Below are 27500 nucleotides of genomic sequence, written 5' to 3'. Positions count from 1 at the left end.
TCAATGTTAACTACTTTGGCCACAATGTTTTCTATGCCGCGCACAATATAATGTAACCGACAAAGATGCATGAATTTAAGATTTCTATAGCAACACTGCAGACCGCACCGTCAAAGGGCAGTCTGAAGTTCCGGCTACCCTAAAGTCTCATAAAACGTTCCGTCACGTCATCACGTTAACTAAGCGACAAACTTCTCGAAGCGTTAGTAAACGCTAAATATAAAAAACATGATTGCACTTACCATTGGGCACCACCCCATGTACACCGCGCTCGTTACCGCAGGAATGCATGGTCAAGGACATGAAGTTAATTAATTAAATTGAAGTCCCAAATCTGAAAATGTTGCACGTACCAGGGACCACTTATAGTATGCACCTACTGACGACAAGTATTAATTAATTAATAGTATTTGTAATTAATGACTCTGTGTCTAAGTGACTGCTGAGCGTCATGTGTGTGTGTGTGTGTGTGTGTGTGTGTGTGTGTGTGTGTGTGTGTGTGTGTGTGTGTGTGTGTGTGTGTGTGTGTGTGTGTGTGTGTGTGTGTGTGTGTGTGTGTGATTGTGTGTGTGTTGTGTGTGTGTGTGTGTGTGCGCTCGCGCGTGCGTGCGTCATCTGTATACCTGACAGATCTTGTCAAGTAAACGGTACTCCTGTATGCACCCTCACAACGGAAATAAATAGTCTTCACGGTGTGTAATCATGACGAAGGTAACTACATCCGGGCGTAGCTTGAACTCGGACGGCTATAATTTTCCCGCCTTCTGTATCAGGCCGCAAAAATGATGCCGCGGCCCTCGGAGCCGCATTTGGTCATGCCTGACCCTACGTGGTCTTCCGTACTATGTATACTGTGTATTTATCGACATTTTAGTTTCATAGCTACCAGTCTAGATCATGCAAACGGATAAAAAATTGACATACCATGCAGTTTCAAAAACAGCAGCTGATAAATAAGCAAAAAGAGAAGCATGCAAACTCGAAAACCGAAATTTTTCAAATATTCAAAAATTTATTATTGCAAATTAAAATTAATTAAATTTAATTGCGACGATGCATAGATATTTGAGACAAGTTAACCGTGTTTGTGTAGTTAAGAAAAACGCGCAACATCAAGAGTATGCATGAGTCTGCAGTTACATCTAGAACAGTGAAAGTCAACTGGCTAATAAAACATACTAGATCACAACGTGTCGTACAACATTCGATAGTATACAATGTAGACATTTAGACAGTAAATCAAAAACTGTATAGATCAATCGAATGATTACTCTACAACGCCTATACATGCCCTAGTAGGCTACAGACAGACATGTAGAAAGCGAAGGTGCGCATGCATGGTAATGAAACATGACACCGTGCGACGTGTAGGTCTCGTGCATGCCACTTACAAAGCTAGACACACACGACGAAACACAAACCTAGCAACGGAAGACCGAGATGCCAAGATTAGCTCCGTTCTTGATATCATGCAACCAATGATGTTTCGAATTCATGTGCACAATTGCATGTAGACGGAAGTTTCAGTACTACATGTCTAACTAGCTAGCTAACCGTGGAGGATTGTCGCACGAAATTTAATCTCTGGCAAACTGCTAGCTAGCCTAGAATGCTCGACGCGGTCAGTGCATGCGTGAGACTCACCTGCCAGGATGCTGATGGTATAAAGGAGCAAGAAGACGGTGAGAAAGACGAGTCGTGCTTGCATCGCTGCAATAACACTTGAACTAGACAGCTCGTAGTACGATACTGAAAAACACAACAGTGAAGCTCCCGGATTGGGTGTGAGAAACAACTGATCAAGATTTTGTACTTTCATCATACAATGCTTCAGCTTCACCCTATAGAAAGAGTAGTCAAAGTCAATGTTACAGTACTCGTAGTATTTGTCAGTCACTAAAAAGTTTCTAGTACTCGATTGATTGGATATCGGGCCAGGCCCGACAGAGCATGGGTAGATGGACCATGGCCCACCATTTTTCGAAAAGTGTAGTTTATCAAGGCGTTGATTTGCGGTAACTTCCGTCTCGAGTATAGCCAAATAAGCAACATATTAGCAATCATTTGCAGGCGCTTACCTATGGGGGTTCAAGGTGTGTGAACGAACCAACCCACTTCTTGTCGGAGGTCCATTTTCACGCAATATTTGCACCAGCTGTTGGTGTTGCCTAAAATATGGATGGTGCCAAAATTATGGCTTTCCGGTACCGCTTGATTAATATTAATGGTGATATCAGCAAATTGACCAAGTCCAAAAGTCAAAAAATAGATTAATTAATTACTAGTTGTACGGTATCCGTAGGCGCCTTGTGTTCGTGAGTAACACGTCCAACGGAGTTTTCAGACCGTCTACTGAAACGCCGAGTCCTAGCTAGACAATACGTCTTTGTTGAAACCCTAGCTGTCGTGGAAGTAAACATGCAAACTTCCTAGTAGTTTAGATTACGTATCTAGAGGCCTGGTATAGGTAGTCGTCGTTTTGCGATCGTGATCAAGACAATTGAAATGTACAGTCTAGGTATGCACTCAGTTCCGTTGTAACGACAGTGGTATGGTATTTACTGACATAGAAATTGATATCAGCAAACATTGACCATCAACAGCGTTAGATGCAGCACAGTGTAGTAAAGGATTGATTGTAGTATGGGACGTGTGAATAGTTGACTGTAGGTAGCATTCAACTCCTGAAGATGTTTCTTGGTTGTCACGTACACACGATCCCTAGCTACAATACAAAAGGATGGCGACGGAATTTCGTAAAGCATTTTCGTCGACGTTTGCTCACATAAACGAATCGTTCTTAGACTTATCTGTAGTCGGACACGAAAACGATTTTTAAGGAAGGTCCTATCGTGAAACGTGGTCGTGGGGAGGAGAAATTTGAGATTTGTGTGCGCGCCACACACACACACACACACACACACACACACACACACACACACACACACACACACACACACACACACACACCACACCACACACACCACACACACCACACACACCACACACACCACACACACCACACCACACACACCACACCACACACACCACACCACACCACACCACACCACACCACACACACACCACACACACCACACACACCACACACACCACACCACACCACACCACACCACACCACACCACACCACACACACACCACACACACCACACCACACCACACCACACCACACCCGCACGCGCGCGCACGCACGCACACACACACACACACACACACACACACACACACCACACACACCACACACACACGCACGCACGCACGCACGCACGCACACACACACACACACACACACACACACACACACACACACACACACACCACTATCATGATGTATCATAATCTTGAGTGGTAAATACCCAGGAATACAAATTATACCTCTAGCAGTCTCTGTTGAATCAGCTAGTCAGTCTATTGCATGGTAGCGGTTGACCCTGCAGAATGCAAAAACCATGCAGACAAAATTTAGTGCCATGAAGCCTTACTATTGTACACAGAAGAGAAAAGTTGGTCTATAGTAAGTGGCTGCTAATTAGTTAGCTTAATTAATTAGCATTGCATTTCCTGGTACACGTCATTCGTTTATCTAGTGTCCATGTGGTATAGTACCTCAATAATTCCAAAATAAAAGACAAATATAAACAAAAACGATAATTTATTTGTTAATCAATTTACAGTAATACTCTTGTCATGCCATTGCTCTCACTCTAGCCACACACAATACATGAAAGCTCTATCCACATCCACGAACAGTCCATAATGCAAACACATGTATACAGACATCAAACAGAAACAGGTTGCTGCTTAGAAAAAAGTTACATCCCTATTCGTCATCATAGACGTCAAAGTTAAGCACGAAAATGCTAAAAATATATATGCAACTGTCTGCTGACTTTATTTAGACATAACAGAATAGAATTTGAGATGATAATTAACAAGTCAAAAACTTCACATTCGAAAGTAAATTGCCAATATGTGCATGTATTAGTCGCCACACGAAAATCACTGAAGAATATGTCACAAGTTAAATAGCAAGTACGACTTGAGACTCGAAGGGAGAGGTAGACACTGCACGGACGTGTTGGGTGCACCAATCAAACTGCGCCTGACGGTCATCCGACAGCAATTTCTCAACGAGAACGGTTGCTCCTCTGCCAGTAATATCTGTGTGATGCTCCAAAGTAATTCCGGACAATTCAAAGGTTGAGGTATAACTTTATCACCGGCTGCTTGAAGCCTTCCACCGTTCTGAAGAACAAACAGCACCGCGTTCGTTGCATCGACCGTCTTGCTCAATATACAATGCAAAGTCGATCGATACTGATCGCCGTGTCCCGTCGGGATATTAAGAGATACTTTCAGCTCTGTTAACAAATAGGTAGCCACGTAAAAATGCTCAGACAGAATGGCACAGTCTGCAGGTCGTAATCCAGACAGCCGATCTTTTGTATAAGCAGATATGTCTTGTGCTAGTAGATATTTCACGATATCTAAGTGTCCTCCCATCGCAGCACCAATTATCGCCTGATCCATCTGACAACCATGTTCCGACAGTTTCTTTAAAACATTGAGTTTGCCCGCCTCGGCAGCATGGTAAGCTGGATTACGGAAAAACACCAGACTCGCATTAGGATTCCCTCCAGCATCTAACAAGTATTCGGTAACATCCCAGCTATGAGATTCGGCCGCCATGTTCAGAGCTGTCTGCATGGATTGAGACTCTAGTGATTCCTCGGGTTCTAGCCTTGCACCGCTAGCCACCAGAAAGCGAACCAGAGACAAGTGATTTCCTTTTGCAGCGCCGTGCAACACAGTCAAACCATTACGAGTTTGCATGTTTATTAATGCACCGGCGAGAATCAACTGTTTGATATCGTCCAACTGACCGGTTAAGCCCGCCTGAAATAAGCAATTTACATTTTGTTTATAATCTACTGCCTTCATCTTCCTGTCTAGATATTTTGCAACGTGTATGTGACTCTTAGCACGAGCACGGCCTGTGATCGTCTGCCCCTTGATATCACAGATGTCTAACGACGCATAGTGATGAACCAACACACGAACCATTTCTCGATTTCCACACTCGGCAGCATAAAAGAGTGGCGTTCGGCCCAGTTTATCCTGAGCATCTACAAACGAGCCTTTCTCTAACATAATCTGAGCCAATCGAATCGCCGAATATTGTCGACACAACGAAACCTGATGCAGTGGAGTCTGCCCGACCACATCCTGTGCGTTCAATAAAGCCGGCAAACGATTAACAGGACAACGAGTGATAATCAATTTCGAAACTAAGAGATTCCCTCTTTCAATAGAATGTGCTAGTGGAGTCTTGGATATCGCACTAGCCACTGGACCGAGTCGAGCTCTAATATTTATTGTGCTGCCATGAGCGAGCAAAAGATCAACAGCTACAACGTCCCCAGTTCGAGCCACCTTCTGCAGCACAAACATCCCGTCTGTACACCTGGCATTAGGACAGGCACCTCGTTGCAACAACAGTCTGGCGACGTCATACTTCTGTACATCAAGTGCCAATACAAGGCCACTACAGCCGAGTTCATCCACCTGGTCGGGATTAGCTCCGTCGGAGAGCAAGCGAGAGAGCACATCGACGTCACCAGACACAATTGCCTCGCGAAACCGTCTAGGTTTCACAACAGAGCCTTGCTGATCACGTTCAGCTCTGGTTTGTTTCTCTACTTCCATTTTGCCAACAAAAACGCTGCCGTTGACGGAGAAGAGTTCGTCCACATTGGGAAGCGAGACGTGACTGCTCAGGGTCCACTCACAACCGGTGTTGACTGCTTTCTTCATAGTTATCAATTAATTGCCAAATGGTTGTTGATATCGACGAGTGATTTGATTGTGTCGAGTGTGCCGCCATCGAGATGTCGTTACAGAGCGATTCTCTGTCGCAGGATGTGAGGCAGAAAGCGAATACGACGTTGATGGAACTGGATAAAGGTGCTGTGGTTGTGATTGTGGCGGACTGTGGGTGTTGTGTGTACGTGTGTGGGTGTGGTTGTTTCAGGTCTTCGGTCAAAAATTGTTGGAGAGCAGTGTGAAAGTATCTTACGATTTGAAGGGCTTTTTGACCGGTTTCCCTTTCCTATTGTCATAAATTCGGCTTATCTCAAGTTATCAGACGTCTTTCGTGAAGGGTCAGTAATAGACTAGACATGCCTGCTAGTTGTCAATATATCTAGATATGTAGATCATGTAATTTGTAACTAAAATGCATGTACATACATACCCACACACACATACAGTATACATAGTAATACATACATATCTACATACATGATGGCGATGATGATGATGATGAGGGCATGTTGACAAAATCAGTGGCGACTCATCAGACCCACGTTTGATAGTCATTTTTATCACATGATTGACAAGCAAAAATGTCAGCAGTTGAAATGACACATTCCATATTACAATTTGCTTTAGTTCTACCATATGTATGTGTGACATTCTATCATTCTAAGTCTATCATGAATTTCTTCTGCTAATGAGAACATTCAAGATTCAGCAAAGACACCGAATATGGAAAATTTGAAGAAATTTTTCATGTCATCTGTATATTTTATGTCCACTGGTATATGTAGAGATCTGAGAATGCGGACTCAATAAACGTGTAGTTTGTGTTTAGTATCAACTTGCTGTCGTTTTCAAGATGTTTGGATAGGTTTCCAGAGGTAGTGGCCACTTTTCTATGCGTTCCTTGGTTCTGCATCAATAGTTAGTGTGCCTGTCACTGAGGATCTAAGATACTGGAAGCTATTGACAACAATAATTAAGAGATATGGACAGTTGTTTCATGTGACCCTCAGTCATGATTGTAGATTACTTGAAGCAGTTCTCTGATCAGAAAACATGGGTACATGACGTTGTCTAATTTTGTCTTGGTAACCCAGTTGCCTGATATTGAATAGATGACCACCAGGTCTTGTCTGGAGGTTCATTACATGATGAGAATGTAGAATGTAATTTACAGAAAGTAGATGCCAACAGAGTAGGTGCGAGGACACAGCCCTTATTGACTTCATTTCTAATAGCAATGTTTTGTGATTTTTGGCCATAAACTTTGCAGTACGTACACCTTCCATCCCATGTGGAAAGAGTGAAATATATAGATTCTAAAGTTTAGCAGGATATCCAATTTGGTGCAAAGTCTTGAATAAATCAGTGCTGCTGACAGAATAAAATGCCTTAGTTAAATCATTACATGTCACAAAGAGTTGTTTGTTTCGTTCACATTTTTCCTGAATTTGACACAGAAAAATCATATCTTGATGAAACAATGCATGCAATGGGACAGAGTTGTACACTCAGAAGTGAGCTAAGACAGTAGTTGTTACAGTGACTTCGATCACCTTTGTTCTTGTAAAGCGTGATCGTGTCTGCATCAAAAATGTCTTCCTCTCCAACAAAGCAGCATCAAATGACACAAAAATGGTTGCCACGTTTGGAAGTGTCAGTGGGAATACTGTCAACCTTTGGTGCCTTGCCTGCTTTGAGATTCCATATAGCCTTGTTGAGTTCAGACACGTGGTTTTTTGTCTAACTTTGCGAGAACTCTGGCAAAGTGTACAGCGAGGTTTGTTAATATCTAGCTCTTGAAAGTACAGAGCATGATAGTGCTTAACTCAACTCAGCATAAATACATACAATGTAACCTAGATATTGGTGTGTGTGTGTGTGTGTGTGTGTGTGTGTGTGTGTGTGTGCGCGCGCGCGCGCGCATGCATGTGTAATGATCATGAATCTGGTTGTATTATAGTCAGTGTGTAAGTTTGTGTTGTGTAAGTATGCTGTGTTGTTCATCATCTGTTTTTGTGATGGCATGTTAAAGTTAACTAGTACCTTTTCTTGGATTAGAACAAACTTTTTGCGACTGTGGGTTTGGAAAGTTACTCAACGTTGTGCATGTCACCTTGAGAAGATTATGAATGTTGATGAAGTGGTCAAGCGGCTTTTCTCAGTGACTCATAGCAATGATCCAGTTGCAAGAGCATTGACTTTGAGGTATGTTTGTTTAACCCTCTATCTATCTATATATCTATATCTATCTATCTATATATATATATCTATATATATATATATATATACATATATATATATATATATATATATATATATATATATATATATATATATATATATATCTGCTGCCACAATTACAAAGTAGTCATAGAATTTCTCTAGAATATATGCCAACAGGGCCGCCAGAGTGGCAGAGGCCGTAACCCCACTTTTTGAAAAGTGTACTTCTGCCAACGTTTTATTAACGCCTACTTCCTTTCTATGGTATAGCCGATTAAATAGCTAATTTATATCCAGAAGCGTAGCTGATCAGTAAGCCCATTCTTTAGATTTATTGATCAACCTATGCAATTATATGAAACGTAGTTGGTTAGTGTCTTGGTTGCCAGACCGATGCTGATGTTGGGGGAGGCAAGGCGTACTAAAGACAGTGGACCACATGGTTGCAAAGTTTGTGTGCATGTGCAATTTAGTATTTAGTAACTGTGCTCTTTAACGCACCCTAGGCCCTCTCATGCTGTATCAGCTTACGGCGGTCCTGGTCAAGGTTTAACATGTATTGTATTTATATGTATAGTTTCATTAGTAGGTAGTTGATTAGTGATCAACATTCCTCGCGGCAATACTCATTTTGAACTTCTTACAAATTGATTGTTTATAAGACAAAATGAGAAACAGACATACCCATACAAATACAAGGATAGCAATGATGATTATCAGTCATTGACCCCAGTGGTAAATGACAACAACAACAACAACAACAAAAATATGGTAATTAATCACTTCTGAGGCAGAGTTTGCTTCTAGTGCTTACAAAAGACTTTACAAACCAGACTGATCTGGTTGAACACAAACATCATAATAAATATATTTGACATATGAGAACATCTATTCTCTAAGGGCAAATACAAGTTGAGATGAGATAGTCTCTATAATTTTAACTCAGCCATTTATATACCTTCCACAGCAGCTAGTTGAATGTTCAGTTTCTTCTCGTTGGTTTTGTATGTTGCTGCAATAGCCTCTTACACACATGATGTATGAGCACTAATGGTAATAATAGTAAGTCTTTACTTTTAAAGTATAATTATTTAATTAAACATATACATATGTACATGTCTTTGTGCTGCACCATACAAAATACATATTATTGTATTGATTTGTGTGTTTTGTAGAATGTTTGGCAGTATGGCGTATGTTGTTTCTGAGAGAAAGAATGTTCACCAATGGTAAGGAAATGTGGTGTCTGCCTTAGGGCGCTACTAGCTCTGGAATGATATTAGAATGATTTGGTGCACTGACTTTTTGAATAACTTTGCAAAGTCTAAGATTGCATTCATGTTTCTAATTCTTAGCTTCTTTGCTACATCTACTTTCATAGACTATTCCATATATCTATCTAGAAGAACCCCAACTCGGCGTATGACCATCTGGATATATGCATTATTTATAGTTTAGTCTGCCAGTTATGGTGAACACCAATGAATATCATTCTAGTAGTAAATGTCTTTTGAATGATAGGCAATTCATTGTGTCCTTTGAATGTAAAGTAACATTTGGTTAATAATTAACTACATACAGCAGACAAAACAATGAAACTTGTAACTGCCTATGTTTGGGTACTCCTTGAACAAGTTGTTTCCTGCTCTAGTAAGTCACATCTATTGGAATGTAGATGTATCCTTGGATGTCATCATTAGTTAAACTGTTGACAGCAACAGATATTGTCTATTAACGAGTTGCATTGCTAGCTGTTAGTTTTTCTGCTAGCTGTTATTAGTTGTTTACCTAATTGATTTTTGATTATCTGTTTAGTGTATTATCAAGTCTCAAAACGCACGATAAAATTGAACTGGAGGCAGCAGTCTTTGCAACGAGCAAGTTGTGTAAAACATCAGGGTAATCATGTCACTTCATGAATCTGGTAGCTTTCTGTTTGTGATCAATGACAATCTTTGAAGGACATTTGCTGCCAGTGTATGTGACGAAATTGCAGAAATGATTCAAGGTAGTAGCACTTGGTCATTATAATGACATCATGTTGCATCCACCTTTGATGTGTGTTATTAGGATTGGCAACACCCGTCCCTGTGAAGCTGAAACTTTTACCAATCTTCCAGAACATGTATCATAGTGCAGAAACAGCAACTAGGGTATGTGTACAGCAACTAGGGTATGTGTACAGTGTATAGGCAGTCCTAACGAACATCCACTTACTAACTAATGATCAACTTAAATTCAGACAATTAAGTATTGATCAAGTGTAATACTGTTGGTATTGCATCTGACATTGTTTCAGCACTATGAGATGTTTTGCTCAGTTTGAATGCGAGTAGATGGTAAGGCACTGGGTTTGCTTGTAATAGACTGTGGCATGATGTGTCATGTTCTTGTTGTATATTAATGTATACTTATGGTCAAATTACACGTGATTGTTTGATTTTCACACTGTCAACTGCTAGACTGACTGCAGCATTGGTCAAATTAGTACTTTTCTTGTATTAAGGACAGCGTGGCTTTGTAAAACTCTTTGTACCGTACTGCTCCTAATATTTTTCGAGTAATAAAATTTTTCAAAAATTTGCCTTTGAAAACTAATAGAATAACAGAAAAATAATATTTGGGTTTTGAAAATTGTTTGTTGTCCTCTGGGCTTTGGTTTTTGTGCGTGAGCATGAAACATCGTCAATAATTGCCACTAGATGGATGTGTGCAGCTCAAGATGCTAACTAGAAAAGTTTAGAGAATTGAATCAGTTTGAAAGAATAAATAAACAAATATTGTAGTCAAAAAATGACTAATATGGTACATCAAGACCTTGAAAAAATTAGGATTGTAAAACAATTGTAATTGTTTTGGAGTCTCGAAAAGAATCAGTCTTAAAAAAACATTGGGAGCAGTAGGGTATTAATTATACCAGCTTTGTCACATAGATATGTTATTGTTGACACACTCTCAGTACAAATGTCATCTTTGTTGTTGTTTTGTATTCATTGCAATACTAACTGTAGACGGCAATACAGGAACTGTAGACAGCAATACAGTAACTGTAGATGGTCAGTCGAATAGATGCATGGTTGTCAAGGTTGGATCGGTTATAATATAGGCATGAACTGCTGTAGCCAATGTTGACTAATTAAAATTTCTGTTCAGGTTAGGCAGTTGTGTATCTCGCTTCTTGCTTCTCATCCAGCTCAGGATTTTGTACTAATTGCCTTGGAGACTCTAACTAAACTCGCAGCAGCAGCGTTTTTAGGTACTATTCCTCAGGTATGTGGTGACTACAGTAGATTACAGTACGACAGCAGAATTAGTTGCTGGTGTGTTTGGATAAGATTGAACTTCTTTTGGATTACATGAAACGAGATCCTCGAATTTTGATCAAGCGAAAGGCGTTGAGAGACTTGGACATGTTAGCTCAAAAGTCCCCTCATCTGTGGAACAAGCAGCATATCATTGTACGTGTTTCATTGTTTGCAAAGTGGTGACATGTATAGCTGTTGGTATGTGAAGGAATTATGGGAAGCCGTGCATGATGCTACAGATGATAACTTGCAGGTGTTTGGTTTTATTGTGATGAATACTCTCGCTCATTCTGTTGCTGTGCTGCATCTCCAAAAAGGTGATCACATGACCATGGAGAAATCTATCAAATCTTTTTGTCAATTCAGTTCATTGTTTACATTAGTTGGTGTATGAAGTTTGTTTGCATGGTGTTGTTTGTCACTCGGTTTATATTGTGGGCAGTCTATGTCATGTTTGTTCTGTATATTTCCGTTATCTAGTCTGCTTTTATGTACAAGGACTAGCCAAACGTTAAGCCAATGTCATCTAAAGATCTCTTTGACTCAGTCTCTAAAAAGAAGATTAGGTTATAAGGTTTAGCTTATTCAGTTTTTAGCTTACACACTTAGTGAGTTACTGACTTGACTCTACATTTTTGAAATCATTTCAAACGAGCGAAGGCAAGAAGGTGACGATGGAAAAGAGTGGCTTGAGCAAGGCAAATGAAAGCAAACAACCGTTATTACTGGAAGATTCTAATGTTTATGGATGAGTCAAAGAATAAAGGTGATGGGAGAATGAATCAACAACAGAGTGGCTGTACTAAAACACAGGGTTCTTTTAAGTACTAACATGTTTTGGCTATAGACAGTTTGCAACAAAGAATGCAATTAGACCAGTACTCCAAAGTTGCTGGTTGTTGAGTAATGTAGGTCTATCTAAACATTTAACCAATCACTGTATTTGTGCAAGTTTGTGTGATACGTGTACATGTAGAGACTGTAAATGTGTTATAAATCTTATGAGTTGATATTTCTTCTTTACTTACATGTGTGTGTGTGTGTGTGTGTGTGTGTGTGTGTGTGTGTGTGTGTGTCTGTGTGTGTGTGTCTCTGTGTGTGTCTGTGTCTGTGTCTCTGTGTGTGTGTGTGTGTGTCTGTGTGTGTGTCTGTGTGTGTCTGTGTGTGTGTGTGTCTGTGTCTGTGTCTTTGTCTGTGTGTCTGTGTCTGTGTGTCTGTGTGTGTCTGTGTGTGTGTGTGTGTGTGTGTGTGTGTGTGTGTGTGTGTGTGTGTGTGTGTGTGTGTGTGTGTGTGTGTGTGTGTGTGTGTGTGTGTGTGTTTCCTCTGGTAATAGCTGCCATTCACTTGTGTAATTTGCTTATGCCTGTGTTGTATTGTATTGCAGATGATCAGATTTGGAGTAGTGTAGACGAATTGTGCTATCATACGAATCCTTCTATTGCATCTCTGTCGTGTGGAATCTTCTGCTGTTTGTCAACAAATGAAAGTAACAAGTTGTTATGCCAATAGAATGTGATCTATGCTAACTGTTTTGACATATTAGCAAATGATAATCAACGTGATGAATTGGCTTCAGCATTACAGTCAGCATTGCTGCTATGTGCCACTTCACCTGTTCTGGATAGCAGATTGAAGCCCCTGAAGGTAGAAAGATTGTCTACTATTACTCACAGCTGTCAGTCACTTTATGGTCCCTGTGCAGTTAGTTCTCTCGTCTATAGTCAAAGTGGCTAGGATGTGGCCTGATCTTACTGCTCAGTTTTCACAACTTTTGGCTGATGTATTGACATCATGCAAACGTGAGTTGTCATACATGTTACTGTACCCAGTAAAAGATTGTAGTGCATTGTGTACTTCTAATGTTTCTAGTTGATATTAATCTTCTTATTGTCCGTTGTCTCAATGTACTGAGTGGAATTAACTGTGAGGGAGTGAGAAAGAGTCTACCAGTAGTTGATCTCACCAAAGTTGTTGAGACAGCTCAAAAAACTGGAGCAGAAAACACAAGTGAAATCATGGTACTTCACATCGTGTGTTATCTCTTTATAAAGCTTGGTCGTAAGAGACGGTGCTTTGCAGGTGTTAGTTGTTGCCCTATTGTTGAGAATGAACCAGATGGAGTACCAGTCGCAGGCAAAATTTACCGAATCTCTTCAAGCTTGGTTTGATAGCCAAATTGTTGCTGTGAATGCATGGGGTGCTTACAGACTTGCACGAGAGGCTGCACAACAGGTTTGTTTATCTGTGCTGTAGTGCATTCCGTGTGTCCTGTGTTCTGAATGTACGTATTAACTAGGGATACCATGAGTTAGCCACTCACATCTTTAACAAGCTTACAAACAAGGTAATTTTGTGTAATTTTCTTGCTTCTGTATGTAATATTTGGCTCAGCAAGTTTGGCTGGGTTGCTGTGTAAACACTTACGGATGAAGGATTGATGTGAGCTGTGCTTGTTTGTTGTGTTGCTGTCAGATTGTCTAGAAAATGCTGCTGCTGGTGCACATGCCAATGATACTTTGCTTCATTAGACCATCCGTTTATGTCAACATTTTGTTTTACCCTGACCCCTACCCTGACACCCTATCCTTACACCCTACCCTGACACCCTACCCTGATACCCGACCCTGACACTGAAAACAAACGGTCAATGTCCACACTTGTCAACCAGTATAATGTCACTATATTAATATGTGCTGGTAGGTTTCTTGTACAGTAGAACCTCACTAATCCGAACAGACCTGTGTCAAGTCCCGTTTGGATTAGTGAAGTTGTTCGGATTACAAACATGTGTAGCCTCGGAAATCCAGACTTTACCTTGAACACCCAGACCACTGGGGTATTACGTGTGTCTCCATTGTCATGTTTATGGTAAACGATAGAACTGCAATCACTACATACTTCTAAATACTGTGACAGTTGGGATTTCAGAATAGTCGAATACAGGCATGTTGACGTGTGTCAATGCGTCAGCAACTCGGATCAGGCTGTCTCGGAATTTCTATTAGCAGGGGTGGCCAAATGGCACTATGGTGCCACAGGTGGCACCAGAGGCTGATCTTGGGCACTAAGCAAGCAATGATTTGGCACAAAGGCTTGAAGCCACTCAAGCAGATGTTGACATCACAAACTGAGACTGAACACATCATGATAAAATGTACCATGATGTGTATGTATGTATGTATGTATGTATGTATGTATGTATGTATGTGGCGCAATTGGTTAGAGTGTGCATTTGGAGATTGGGAACATCCGGGACCTTTGGGTCAGAGTTTGAGTGCGGGAGGGCCACATACATAAATTCCCTTGGGCAAGGAACTAACATACAATTGCCTCTCTCTCAGGAGTGTCAGGTTCTGTCTACAGCAAGTATCTACAGCAAGTACAGCAAGAGTGAAGTACATCATAGTGACTTCTGATAGTGACTTCTGCTACAGTAGTGTTAGATTGCGGAGTTAGATTGCAGAATAGTGATTGCAGTATCTAACCTGGGCCCTAAGGGTCCTTGTAAACAAACAAAAAAATGTATGTATTGGAGGCCGTGCGTTTACCACGTTGTGGTAACGCTCCGCAATTTTTCGCTTTCTTATCGCTTTCTGGGTTTTGCTACAAAGGCTACCACCCGTTCACAACGTTTGTAGATACCAACTTTGATATTTGGATGTCTTAAGTACAGCTTGGACTAATCTGGTGTTTCAAGCTTGTTTTTCTCAAGATGGAAGGGTATCTAGCACGACCTCTAACGGTCCGTCTGCAAACTGAGGAGGATATCTCAACTCGTGACGTGATAATGGCACTCCAGACTGTAGTAGAGGAAGAAAACATCAAATGCGTGACTCAGACTCTCCGCCATGGCGTTTGACAAATCTCCTTTGGGAATCAAACCGCAAAAGACACTGTTTTGGAGCTGGCCTTGACATCAAGGAATGACATTATGAATGCGTAGAGCTGTCAGGTTCACGACCACAACATGCACACCCTGCAGGACCACCACCTGCACTGGTGACATGTAAGATGCCATACGAGATGCCAGATGCAACAATTAAAAGTGTATTGTCAAAACATGGCCATGTGTCACGTGTACACCGTAGATGCTACTCTTTCGCCCCCATGATTGAAACAGGAGTTCGAGTATTCACTGTTGTTAACCCCAAGGGAACCTTTCCTATCTCATTGCAAGTTGGCCATTACCTAATCAGATTTTATGTCAGATATGCAGGTGAACCAACAAGGTGTTATCGATGTGACGAAGCTGATCACCACGTGAAAGACTGTCCAAAACCATCATCCTTCCCACGCTGTTATCATTGCAATGGTACGACCATGTGTATAGAAACTGTAAAAACTATAGTACGGCTAGCACAAGAGCTACAGAACAGAACAGACCAGAACAGTCTGACACATCTGTGAAAGAGACTACACCACCACTACCTTGTGGTTATGAGGGTACCTTATCAGATGACAAAGATGACATCCAACTCAGTGAATGGGAGACAAATAAGACAACAAGCTGGTGTGAAGCAGAATCAAATCAAGGAACGGCAAGTGAAAGTGACATGAAAGAGGGCTCTCGGAGTGATGCAAACGATAAGAGAACACGCAAAAGAGGAAGGAATGAAAAAGAAACACTCTCACCAACACCTGACACGAATACACAGCTAAAACAAAGAAAGAAGAAAAAGAAGAAAGCACGAGAGAAATCAGCTACTGAACACCCGCATGTGGAAAACCAGGACGCATGTGGGACATTGCCAGCTCCAGTCTAGACTCGACTGGAAATGTTTTGTTTTTTCTCTTTCCCTCTCTCGCTCTAATGACTCTACAAATTGCTACTCTCAATGCTCAAGGAATGACTAACAGGATGAAACGACAACAAATTGCAGACTGGATGATCAGAAAGAATATTGATATTTTGTGTTTACAAGAAACATATGCAACAGCTGAAAAATTCAAATTGGCAATTACAGTTTCCTAAACATTGCATTTTCATGCTTATGGTACAAATCATTCCAAAGGAGTATCTATCATTGTGAAAAATATGCCTCAACTACAATGCAAGAAGGTTCTACAAGACTCCAACGGACGTTATTTATCTATGAAAGTAAACTACCCTTCCCTCACGTTCGACCTCGTCAACCTTTACGCACCAACGTCCTCAGCTGATCGCAAAGATTTCTATCAAATCGTGACTTCACAGCTGCAGAATTCACCAAGACTGGTTGTCTGTGGTGATTTCATCCTTAACCCCAGTACGGACAAACTGTCCCAAGCAAAACTAGGACCCAGGAGCAGCAACACTGCTGCACTTCACACGCTCCTCTCAACCCTCAACTTGACTGATATATACCGACAATGCCATCCAGATGTTCCGCGTTACACATGGAGTCGATCAAATCCACCAGTAGCCTGCCGACTAGATATGTTCCTAACCTCATGTGTGTTGGAAAACAAAGTACATGAGATTTCTGTTCTTCCCACAGCGTTCAGTGACCACTTGTGTGTACTTCTCAAACTTCTAGCTTCGTCAACATGTACTAGAGGACGGGGATATTGGAAACTTAACAAAAGTCTTTTGTCTGAGGCTTGTTACCGACGGAAAGTCACTGCCTTTTGGCTACACTGGCAATATCAGAAACCACGGTTTTTGTCACTCCTCGAATGGTGGGACACCGGAAAGGCTCATATCAAATCTTTGTCAATACGTTATGGAATTCAATGCCAAAGAAAACGAAATAAAACTAGGACTAGACTTGAACAATCACTACAAAAAGCACAGTGAGCAATTCAAAACGGCCAAATCACAGCAGTCTCAAGAGCAGAATTCTTTCGGAAACGCTTACAAGAATATGAGCAAGAATACATTCAAGGTAAACAAGTTTGCCGCCGAGCACAATGGATAGAGAGTGGAGAAACTTCGGGTAAGTTTTTCACCGCAAAAGAAAACATCAAGGGAACTCGAGATTGTATCACTGAACTAAACTATCAAGGCAAGAGAGCCACAGACACAAATGCCTGTCTTCATCTTACTCAAACATTTTATACCGACCTCTACCGAGAGCAACCAATCGACGACGAAACTAGTGTGCAAGCTCTGTCTCATCTCAACAAACAATTAACATGCACAGACAGTTTTTCGTGTGACGGTCCGTTAACGCTGGAAGAGTGTACAGAGTCTCTCAAAACACTACACGCAGGCAAGTCTCCTGGCATGGATGGTCTTACGACAGAATTTTATAGAGCTTTCTGGTCACTGCTTATAGACGATTTTGTGCAAATGGTTAACGCAGTTGAAGAAAAGACCTCTCTTTCGTATAGCCAGAGAACCGGAATCATTCGTATCATATATAAGAAAGGAAATCGAAATGATCTCAAAACTGGCGTCCCATCAGCCTTCTGAATACCGACTACAAAATAATCACAAAAGCTCTAACAAATCGTCTAAAGAAAGTAATCGGATCAATCATCCACCCAGACCAGAGTTGCAGTATTCCCCATCGAGCCATACAAGACAATTGCGCAACAATCTGAGACGTACTTCACTGGTGCTCTGGTACAGAGAAAGATTTGGCTGTTATCTCTCTAGATCAAACAAAAGCTTTTGACATGGTTAACTGGACACATCTGTCTAGAGTACTCGGTGCTTTTGGGTTTGGTCCCTCTTTCCAAAAATGGGTAAAAATAGTGTATTCTAACATCAGCAGTCACGTCATAGTCAATGGATATCTGTCATCAAGAATAGACATACACCGCGGCGTCAGACAAGGATGTCCACTGTCACCTCTTTTATATGTTCTCAGTTTCGAGCCTTTAGCGTCAGCGATAAGACAAAATCCTATCATACAAGGAGTGCCAACTGTTGACGACCCTCTCAGAGATAGTATTAAAGTATCCAGTTATGCAGATGACATGACTGTTTTTCTAACAACAGAGGCAAGCTTTCAGGCCTTAAATGATGAACTAACGGTTTATAACTCTGCCAGTGGAGCACACCTCAACCGAGAAAAGTCAGTTGGTTTATGGCTTGGAAAGTGGAAACGTCAAGAAAACCCATTGCAAATAAAATGGACTACCACAGCGATCAAGATTCTTGGCCTAACGTTCAGTCCTTCGTATTATGAATCTATGAAAGAAAACTGGTCAATGGTCTTAGAGAAACTGAAAAGACATTGGACATTTGGAAAAGTTGAGATCTGTCATACCTAGGGCAAGCACACGTCCTGTCAACATACGCTTTAAGCTAAATATACTACACGGCACAAACATATACTATGCCTCATCAAACGTTACAGCAATTCCAAGACATTATCTGGGATTTTCTTTGGATTAAAACGCCACCACTAATAAAAAGATCGGTGTGTATTTCACAAAGTAGAGATGGGGGACTAGGCATGCCTCATCTCCTTTCTAGACTAATGGCAATACGCCTCCAAACGATCCGACGCTTGTTTGATAAAAAGAATCAAGCAGCTTGGAAAGACCTTGCTCGACAGCAACTATCTCATCTCAGTGGACAATACAACATGGGCCATGCAGTTTTTGCCGCCTCAGGCTGGATGCTCGACCATCGCAACTACACACAGGAGGACGGGATCTTGCCCCTCCCAAGTATTATGAAGATGCTGCCGAAGAACCTCTGTGGGGAAACCAACTTATAAAAGACCAGTCCAATCGCCTCATACTTCAGCCTTCACTAGCTAGATGTCGCTTCTTCAACGTTAAAGATATATGGACCAAACAACTTCCAGATGCCAGAACGGTCGCGGCAAAATTTTACCCTCAAGTTTTACATGCCATTCTGCAATCTTGGACTATCCTCCCCCATCAAGAGCCCTCTTCCGAACATAGAATGCCACATTGGCAGGCACATCTCTGTTTCTTCAGCACAGCCGATAAACCACTGCTACTGTCGGATGCCAATACACGTTTACTGTACCGATGTCTCTTATCTAAACACATAGACCGTCCACCATGCCAGGAAAAATGGGAGGCCTCATACGGACCAATTACGGACAAACAATGGCTCTCACTATGGAATTTTCCTCAAAACATGACGCCTTTACAATGGGACATAGCATGGAAATTTCTGCACCGGGTTCTGCCAACTAACTCAGTCCTCTATACGGCTAAATTTGCCACAACACGTCAGTGTCCAGCGTGCCACCAGCCAGACGACACCATTGAACATGTATTCAATACTTGCTCGATATGGAAAGGACTCTTACAGCAAGCTTGTCTCTTATTGAGTAGGGTATCCTTAAATCCACCTATGGCCCTCCACCCATTGGAGCTGATGAATGAAACTGGAAACCTAAGAACTTTCTTCGTCATTCTCATGACCACCTATTGGACAAAAAGAAAAAGTCTTCCTCCCGTTGGAATTATGAACAGCTTTAAGTGGCATCTACGTCGACATATACGAACATTTTGTGCAAGAAAGTCGGACATATCTTTTTGGAAGCCTTTGGGACCTTTTGTAAACCTAGCTTTAGTGTAAAGAATGTAGATTGATTTAGAAGTTGTACCAACTTTTAATAATAACAAAAAATGTATAAATGTATGTATGTATATATAAATGTATGTATGTATGTATATTGAAGAAGGAGTCATCACCAAAAGCGGTGGACATACCATCATGTATGTATGAATGTACGTGTGTATGTATTACATAAGTAGGTAGGTAGGTAGGTAGGTAGGTAAGTAAGTAGCCTCAGACCAGTATCGCGCAAGTGTGTTTGCATGGGCGTGTCATTTTTGTTGGGCACCAGGATGCATTCCTGGTGCCACACCAAGGCACCAACCTTATCCTAACTTGGCCACCTCAGTATTATGATTTGGGTACGTGAGGTGGGTGCTAAGGTAATTCAGATTAGCGAGGATTTGATTTATTGGGTTCTACTGTACTAGGGGCCTGTTTAGTGACTGTGTAGAGTAGACAAGTACATGTACATATACCATCATATGTCAATTTAATATTAATATAGTTTATCAGCCCAAACACAACGTTTACAGTATTGAAAGTGCATGTCATAGGTTAATAATCTCAATCTACTGACTTTCCAGTGTACTTGCAAAGCGCCTGTCAGGTTGTCCATAATGCCATTTTTACTTCCATGTTGAAAATGAAATGGCCATTTACCACCTACCCCCAAATGAAACATTAGGTTTTTGTAAAATGTTATCAGGACTGACGGTCCTTTACAAAAGAAATTCTGTTATTTTGGGACTTGGAAACAAAATTACTGTAAAACAAATATGTTATGTTAGACGACAGTCGTTTAGAAAGTATTCACAACTCTGACGTCTTTGTAGTTACAGATCATTTGATTGAATCATTAGTCTATTAGAAATGTTTGGTGTGATCTTTGGCTGTCTTGATTGCTGTGATCAGCTTGACACACAAGAAACTATATGTCTTAGTTACTGTGCTTATTTCAGATCAAGTTTGATATCTAACTAAGTCACTTTGTTTTTGGCATGAGTAACATGAGTTTGGGCTGCTCCAAGCAGCACAATGTCAAAGCACTATCCTCTTTTGCTTCAAAGTGATTAGCTGCTTGTAGTTATTGTAAAACATATGTTTGGAGAATTAGAACTGGCTACTGACAAAACCTTCTGGGTTTGCTATTTCTGCAATATGCCTAGACACTCTGTTAATATTATTTGAACAGTTTATGGCTATAGTGAATATTAATACTATTATATTTGAGAATGATGATGACGATGCCGCATAGTTCTCTTACAATTACCTATGGCACAGCATTCCAGTAAACAAAAAGTAGCAATACTTACACTACACAGTAGATATAGGAAGAATGAAATTGAATATGAAAATTCAAGACTCATTACTGCTAATAGGGTCAATGCCTTTACACCTAAATGGTCTAAGTGTAGTTGACGTGCTACCCCAAATACACCGAATAGCAGAACAAGTAAGAGAGAATTATTATTGTACCTAGTTCTTTGGTAGGTGGCATCTGTACGATTTATCTACTGGCTGCGCGGTATCACCAGAGTCTGCACGGCTGAGAACATGCTGTTAAAACCCACTACACTTCAATGTCTAAAGAAAGTCTTACCAGAAGCTATTGGAGCCATTTATGAAGGAGTAACAGAAATTAAAGTAAGGGCAACTGTGGTTGTGTTCTTGACTTAAATTACAATAGCAGCGTTGAGCTAAAGGCTGTTTTGTTATAGGCATCATCATCTTCAATCAAGCAGATGGTTTTCCAGTCGAGATACTGCAGTTTGAGGGGAGATCTATTAAGAGCTCATGACCAACTGCTTGCTTCTTGCACAAGTTTGTTCACATGCCCTCCACCAGCAATAGCAGCAACGGGAGATAAATCTGACTTCTCACATCAGGTGAGGGACACAATGATGTTAAACTGTTAGTGTAATTTGACAAGAATGCCGAGGCGTTTGGCAATGCTTTATACATAGTCCCAAAGGCTGGATATTTTGAGCTTAAGTAAGTTGTAACTGGAAGCATTTTAACCACTTCCTGTGTCTCTTAGTTGGTGGACACAAACAGTTTCCATACATTGAAAAATATGGCACTAAAGGCATCATTTCACATGGACAGACTAGTAGAACAATTACATACTGTACTAGAAGTGCAAAAAGTATGAGTGGTTATTGTCAGATTTCTGCTTGTAGAACTTTGCCGAGGACAACTCTGTTGAACCACTAAGTGTGTCACTAGTTTGCGGCAGTCTGTGCACTCTGCTTGGTAGTCTTGAGGAATTTTTGCTATAAAATTTGCAGATTAGATTTGCTCTAAAGGCAAACAAGTATTATTGAAGCTTTACTGTGATGTACTTTACGGTGGTACAGTTAGAAATTTGCTGGGCGAGGGGTGCAACATGATTTCAAAACGTGGCGTCTTTTGGGGCATAGGCCCACGTACTAATAGTTTATATGAATAACTTGCAGTATCTTTGTGGTTGTTTAGTTCTAGACTGATTTTAGAGAGACTCCCATTGCCCTAATTAAAATAGTTGTAGAGAACGTTGGATTAGTTACTTGAATAGAGTCAAGGGAGTTTCGTACGTTTGATAGTAAATGTGTGTTGCTATGACGTAACCATACTGGTAGAGTGACTTTGTATTGCACTTGCCATGGTGCTAGCACTGTCATGGCAGATTGAATAGATGCATGTGCACTGTTTGTGAGGGTCGTAGGACGGCACACAGCTGAACAGGTTTTTAAAGTTGGTCTGCATCATAAAAACCACCACTTCCGGTTTTGTGTTACATAATTAAATAAGTAATATATTATTCAAGGTATGTTACTAGTAAATTGTAATGCACATGCAGATAAAGTACATTGCCTAGCTACTTTGTCTGCTACCGTGAGAACAAGTTGTAAGATACATGTTAATATCAAATGAGCAGCATTTGACGAGGGGGTTAAGCCACGTCATGTAATGTGTGCTAGGCCACAAGTTCAAATTTTACTCCTACGACGCTGTTTGTGCTTGCTTGATAGAGTAAACAACATTTGTCATCAGGTTTGTCTTTGGCTGCTGCGTTGCTGGCACGATGTTCCTGTCTTGAATACCAAAATGACGTTATGTAGGGATTTTGCCAGCCAATAGGTCTTGAAGTTGTCTGTATCTTACTTGTTGCATTCTGTCTTTGATAAAGAGATGGTTATTCGGTTTTATTGAGAGTGGCTGACCACAAGTCAAACGAAGCTTGTGATGATCACATAAACTCAAACATTTGTGGTACTTGTACTGACATAATTAGCTAAGCAACTTTGTGTTGTCAGTCTCAGGCTACACTTTCATTCTTAGATTTTAGCTTTTAGAATGACATAGACGAAGCTACCAGTAGACTTTTGTCTATAAAGCTTATTAATTAATTAACTTTTAAATTAATTACTATTAATTATTAATTATTTTTATTAATAAATAAATAAATAATGTATTTGAATAGATGTGCAATACGTCCATACTGCTACATGTGCAATGAAACACTAAGCACTAAAACTAGAGTGATTGTGCTAGCAACATCTGATATATATGCAATGACAATTAATTAACTAACTAAAGAGTCTTAGAGAAAACTATGTTAGCAAAGAAAGTTACTAATGAGTTAGTGAGCTAGGCAGCTAGTGGTCACAGCTTGCTCAATGCCTCCTTCATATTTGTAAACTCTTTTCTTTGTTCTGCATCCTCTCAAACACATGACAGCAGATCTAATAAGAGCATAGCAGATTGATTCTGCAGCGTAGCCAGTTGATTGTCATATTGTTTATGAAATAAAGCTTTTCAGCCAACATTGATGCGAGATGTTTCAAGAAGGTTTTTGTAAGCTTACTGCATCCTCGTGTGCATGAGAATACTGTAGGTGTAAAAGACTCATGCTTTATCTGTCGAATTCGTTCTTCATATTTTCATTGTTTCCTGTTCATTTTTCTTGTAGTTGTCTTCATTGTTACTGTATCTGGCAGATGCTTTTTATTATCAATTGTCGTGCTCAACCAGATCAGTCTGGTTTGTAAAGTCTATTACAAGTACCGGAAGCAAACCCTGCTTCAGAAGTACTTAGACCATCACGGCTGTCTAGAAAGAAGACATGACTTTACGAAGGATCCGAGTAGATCCCAGAAGCACTGTTTTCTGTAAGTGCTGCAGGTTGTGATGACCTGGAATAATGTCCAGCCACCGTGCAATACCTGCGTGCACTGTGCCCAAAGCTCCCAAGACCACCGGAACCACCAGTGTTCGACAATGCCACATGCGGCTTATCTCCACTCGCAAGTCGCTGTACTTCGCCAACTTCTCAGCATGTTTCTTGCCAATGTTGCCATCAGCAGGACAGCTGATATCAATAAGAAGACAAGTGTTTGTCTTCCTATTTCTGAGACAGATGTCTGGACGATTGGCTTTGATCTTCCTGGCAGTGGGGATGGTGGTATCCCACATCATAGTAATGTCATCCGTCTCCACAAGCCTATCAGGATGATGCCGGTACCATCTGCTCTCCACTGGAACCCCAAAATGGCGACAAACGTCCCAGTGAATGATGGATGCCACCTGATTGTGTCGATCAGTGTAGTCCGTCGGTGCCAAAGCACTACAGCCTGCCACAATGTGGTCGACTGTCTCCAGGCCTACACTGCACATGCGGCAAGTAGGACTGACATCACGATGTAGAATCTTGCGCTCATAGTACCGAGTCCGAAGAGCTTGGTCTTGAGCAGCAACAACCAGTCCCTCAGTTGCAGCAGGAAGATTCGCTGCCTTTAGCCATCCGTAGGTCTCTTTCATGTCCACAGGCGGTTGCTCAGTGAGACGACGATACTGTCCGTGCATAGGCTTCCCGCTCCAGGACCGCACACGAAGAGAACTGCAACACGTACGGTAATGTCTCGCATCTGTTTTAGGCGCTTGCTCGAAGCCACCTTCAACCGAGATGGATGCACTCCTGTGTAAGTTCTGCGACTTGTCGTCCAAAGCAAGACTCCTCCGCAGCTGTGCAGTAAACCGACAAGCCATGCGCTTGATCGAGTGTGAAGATTTTCCAGAGTCACACTCTCGTATCATCTGCATGAAAGGATCAGAACTGTCAGCAAGGTAACAGTTCAGCCTCACAATACAAGATTGATATGTCGACTCAATCTGTTGTAACCCCCTACCCCCATCACTGCAAGGAGCGTACAGTCGGTCAACGTCTGCAGCAGGATGGTGGACTCCGTGCATAGAGAGAAGCTTTCTGGTCCGACGATCGAGCTGCTGCAGGTCCGTGCACCCCCAATGAATGACGCCAAAACCGTAAGTGAGAACCGGTAGTGCAAACCCATTGATGGCTAGAATCTTGTTCCGACCATACAACTCAGTCCGGAGAACCACCTTCACTCTGCGAAAGTACTCGCGCCGGAGTCTCTCCCGCATCATGCTGTGCTGAATACCGTTACTCTCATCTACACCCAAGTACTTGTAGACTTGACCCGGTTCCAGACAGTTGATGGTGTCCGTTTTTCCTACCGTCACCCCAGAGTTGTGTCCAGATAGTCTGCCGTTGACAAAGTGTGCAACAGCACATTTGTCCAGACCAAACTTCATCTGGATGTCATCAGAGAAGGTACGAACCGTGTGCAACAACCCGTCCAACTGATCAGAGTTTCTGCCATACAGCTTCAGATCATCCATGTAAAGTAGATGACTGATAGCCTGACGTTTGGCAGTCTCACCATGCCCAGTGGTCATCCGGTAGCCGTAACCGGTTCTGTTCAGCTCCTTGCTCAGAGGATTGAGAGCCATACAGAAGAGAAGTGGAGAAAGTGAGTCACCTTGGAAAATACCCCTCCTGATCTGCATAAGCCTTGTCTTGATAGTACTATTCCCGCAAGAAAGCACCATTGATGTCCTCCAACTCTTCATCACACGTGACAGGAACCCGCACAAGACTGGACTGATCTTATGCAGCTGAAGGCATTGGAGCAACCAACTGTGTGGCACGCTGTCATAGGCTTTCTGGTAGTCCACCCAAGCCATGCTCAAGCTCTTGTGCCTGGTCCTACAGTCTTCGGTAAGCAGCTTGTTGATCAACAGCTGATCCTTTGCACCAAAAGATCCCTGTCGACAACCCTTCTGCTCCGGAGCCATGAGGTTTCTCTGATCCAAATGCCCTGCAATCCTCTGCCTGATGACTGAGGTGAGGGTCTTATAGAAGACAGACAGACACGTGATAGGCCGGTAATTTTTGGCCTGGTCAGTCTTGTCATTCTTAGGAATCAGAGTAGTTATTCCTTGAGACAACCAGTCGGGTACAGAGTCTGGATTCTGAACCAGCAGGTTGTAGTTACGAGTCAGATCAGTGTGAAGACACGTGATACACTTGACCCAGAAACCATAAACCTTGTCTGGACCAGGAGACTTCCAGTTCCCATCATATTATTAATTTTTAAAAATTAATTATTATTAATTAATTTTGTTTGCAACAATAAGTTATCATATGCAACTGTAATAGAACCGAGTAGGAAGTATGTCGTAGGGTTTGCGTAACCAGCTTGTCTGTTGCAGATGGAAGTCTGTGTTGAAACGTTTCAACGTGTTGCGTCTGATTACCAAACTCTTTGTGAGTCGCTGTTTGATGCCGATTCCAATACACTCAACAACGTTTTGTCGTAAGAATCAGATCACAAGTTGAATACAATTATGTGGTATTGTTTCTCTGTTAGGCTTCAACACAGCTGTTCACTGATGGCTCAACTCATTGAGTTGGTTATACTGAGGGAAGTGCCACTGATGAGGTCAGCAGTAACTTATTTAATATATTAGTTATTCTGGTAACTTATGCACATGCGCACACGCACATGCACACACACAAACACGGATGGACACACACATGGAGACTAAAATGGTGTGACTGTTACAGTCCTAGTCTTTTTGGAGTGTCCTCCTCCGGATTTGATGACAAAACGGAAGAGATTCATGATTTGAAAGTCGATAACATGTTACTGAAGCGTTGTCATCAAGTAGCAAAGAAAATTCAGGTAAGATACAGTTTCTTCTAATGTGTAGTTTGATCCAAGAATTAAATTTGTCTTTGCAGTTGGAGCTGCCGGCCCTTCAGGCTTCCTCAGTTGGATCCAAAGTTGCTTTACATTCAATATTTGCTTTAAATTGTACCGTTTTATGTCTGGTTTATACAGCATGTGAAGATGCTGTCACAAGCTTCTCGTAGTCTGATTCAAGTTCCTTTCTGTCTTCCTCCATATTTTTTCCAGAGTCCACAATCAACTCAAATAATGGTATTATAATAAGTGAGGAAGCTGGTTGCTGTTGGTGGTATATTTTTGGTTATTGCTTGTTGTAGCTTGCACTCTCACCGACTTCTGCTAATGTGGGAGAGCCTGTTATCGTAGCTCACAATCACGATTGTCTCACTCTCAATGTTGAAGGATTTCTACGTCATAAAGGCACAGCTGGTCAGTTCATTATGTACAGTAGTAGTATTACATTCACCATGTATGATACTGAATACCATGCATGTATAGTTTCACATATATAATGTTGTGACCATCATATCAACACCAAATGAATTTGGCACACTTTGAATGTAAATCATCTTTTATTTTGTACCTCATTTTTTCACAAGGCCATCAATCTACTGACAGACAGG

At 41.4% G+C, this 27500-nt stretch overlaps 5 protein-coding genes across 5 annotated transcripts in view; 2 read left to right on the top strand and 3 right to left on the bottom strand.

The window, feature by feature from the left end:
• The window catches only part of LOC134179295 (uncharacterized), a 14864-nt gene extending 12228 nt beyond the window's left edge, over positions 1-2636 (bottom strand). Inside the window, exon 1 of the mRNA XM_062646159.1 lies at positions 1645-2636. Within this exon, the coding sequence (XP_062502143.1) occupies positions 1645-1822 (178 nt within the window). The 5' untranslated portion in view covers positions 1823-2636. The remainder of the gene's footprint in view (positions 1-1644) is intronic.
• A 1018-nt stretch (positions 2637-3654) lies between these two features.
• On the bottom strand, positions 3655-5810 carry LOC134180403 (ankyrin-3-like). The gene has a single exon (XM_062647558.1). It carries the CDS (start codon positions 5723-5725, stop codon positions 4034-4036), a length of 1692 nt encoding a protein of 563 aa, XP_062503542.1. The 5' UTR covers positions 5726-5810; the 3' UTR covers positions 3655-4033.
• Positions 5811-5865: 55 nt separating this feature from the next.
• LOC134179906 (integrator complex subunit 7-like) overlaps positions 5866-27500 on the top strand; it is a 22648-nt gene continuing 1013 nt past the window's right edge. Inside the window, exons 1-24 of the mRNA XM_062646926.1 lie at positions 5866-5983; positions 6051-6180; positions 7901-8047; positions 9241-9294; positions 9881-9964; positions 10027-10073; positions 10136-10218; positions 11219-11335; positions 11401-11523; positions 11579-11687; positions 12755-12856; positions 12914-13014; positions 13073-13169; positions 13240-13388; positions 13450-13602; positions 13667-13714; positions 21335-21487; positions 21562-21729; positions 26399-26502; positions 26557-26628; positions 26754-26871; positions 26931-26972; positions 27031-27129; positions 27195-27306. Coding sequence (XP_062502910.1) covers positions 5908-5983; positions 6051-6180; positions 7901-8047; positions 9241-9294; positions 9881-9964; positions 10027-10073; positions 10136-10218; positions 11219-11335; positions 11401-11523; positions 11579-11687; positions 12755-12856; positions 12914-13014; positions 13073-13169; positions 13240-13388; positions 13450-13602; positions 13667-13714; positions 21335-21487; positions 21562-21729; positions 26399-26502; positions 26557-26628; positions 26754-26871; positions 26931-26972; positions 27031-27129; positions 27195-27306 — 2488 coding nt within the window. The 5' untranslated portion in view covers positions 5866-5907. The remainder of the gene's footprint in view (positions 5984-6050; positions 6181-7900; positions 8048-9240; positions 9295-9880; positions 9965-10026; positions 10074-10135; positions 10219-11218; positions 11336-11400; positions 11524-11578; positions 11688-12754; positions 12857-12913; positions 13015-13072; positions 13170-13239; positions 13389-13449; positions 13603-13666; positions 13715-21334; positions 21488-21561; positions 21730-26398; positions 26503-26556; positions 26629-26753; positions 26872-26930; positions 26973-27030; positions 27130-27194; positions 27307-27500) is intronic.
• Positions 15478-16174, top strand: LOC134180553 (uncharacterized). The gene is made up of 3 exons (XM_062647730.1): positions 15478-15498; positions 15579-15586; positions 15638-16174. The coding sequence occupies exons 1-3, from the start codon at positions 15478-15480 to the stop codon at positions 16131-16133; spliced, it is 525 nt and encodes a 174-aa protein (XP_062503714.1). The 3' UTR covers positions 16134-16174.
• Positions 23841-24808, bottom strand: LOC134180469 (uncharacterized). The gene is made up of 2 exons (XM_062647622.1): positions 24049-24808; positions 23841-23935 (listed from the first exon to the last, which is right to left on the bottom strand). Exons 1-2 carry the CDS (start codon positions 24686-24688, stop codon positions 23859-23861), a joined length of 717 nt encoding a protein of 238 aa, XP_062503606.1. The 5' UTR covers positions 24689-24808; the 3' UTR covers positions 23841-23858.

Source organism: Corticium candelabrum, chromosome 5 (genome assembly GCF_963422355.1).
Source record: "Corticium candelabrum chromosome 5, ooCorCand1.1, whole genome shotgun sequence".
NCBI lineage: Eukaryota > Metazoa > Porifera > Homoscleromorpha > Homosclerophorida > Plakinidae > Corticium > Corticium candelabrum.
This window is presented reverse-complemented; position numbering and strand designations above follow the sequence as displayed.

Coding starts and splice junctions, on each gene's coding strand:
- LOC134180403 (XM_062647558.1), bottom strand. CDS start 5,725: ATGGAAGTAGAGAAACAAACCAGAGCTGAACGTGATCAGCAAGGCTCT.
- LOC134180553 (XM_062647730.1), top strand. CDS start 15,478: ATGATTGAAACAGGAGTTCGA.
- LOC134180469 (XM_062647622.1), bottom strand. CDS start 24,688: ATGCACGGACAGTATCGTCGTCTCACTGAGCAACCGCCTGTGGACATG. Junction 23,936..24,048: donor TTTGGGCACAGTGCACGCAG/GTATTGCACGGT, acceptor TCTTCTTTCTAG/ACAGCCGTGATGGTCTAAGT.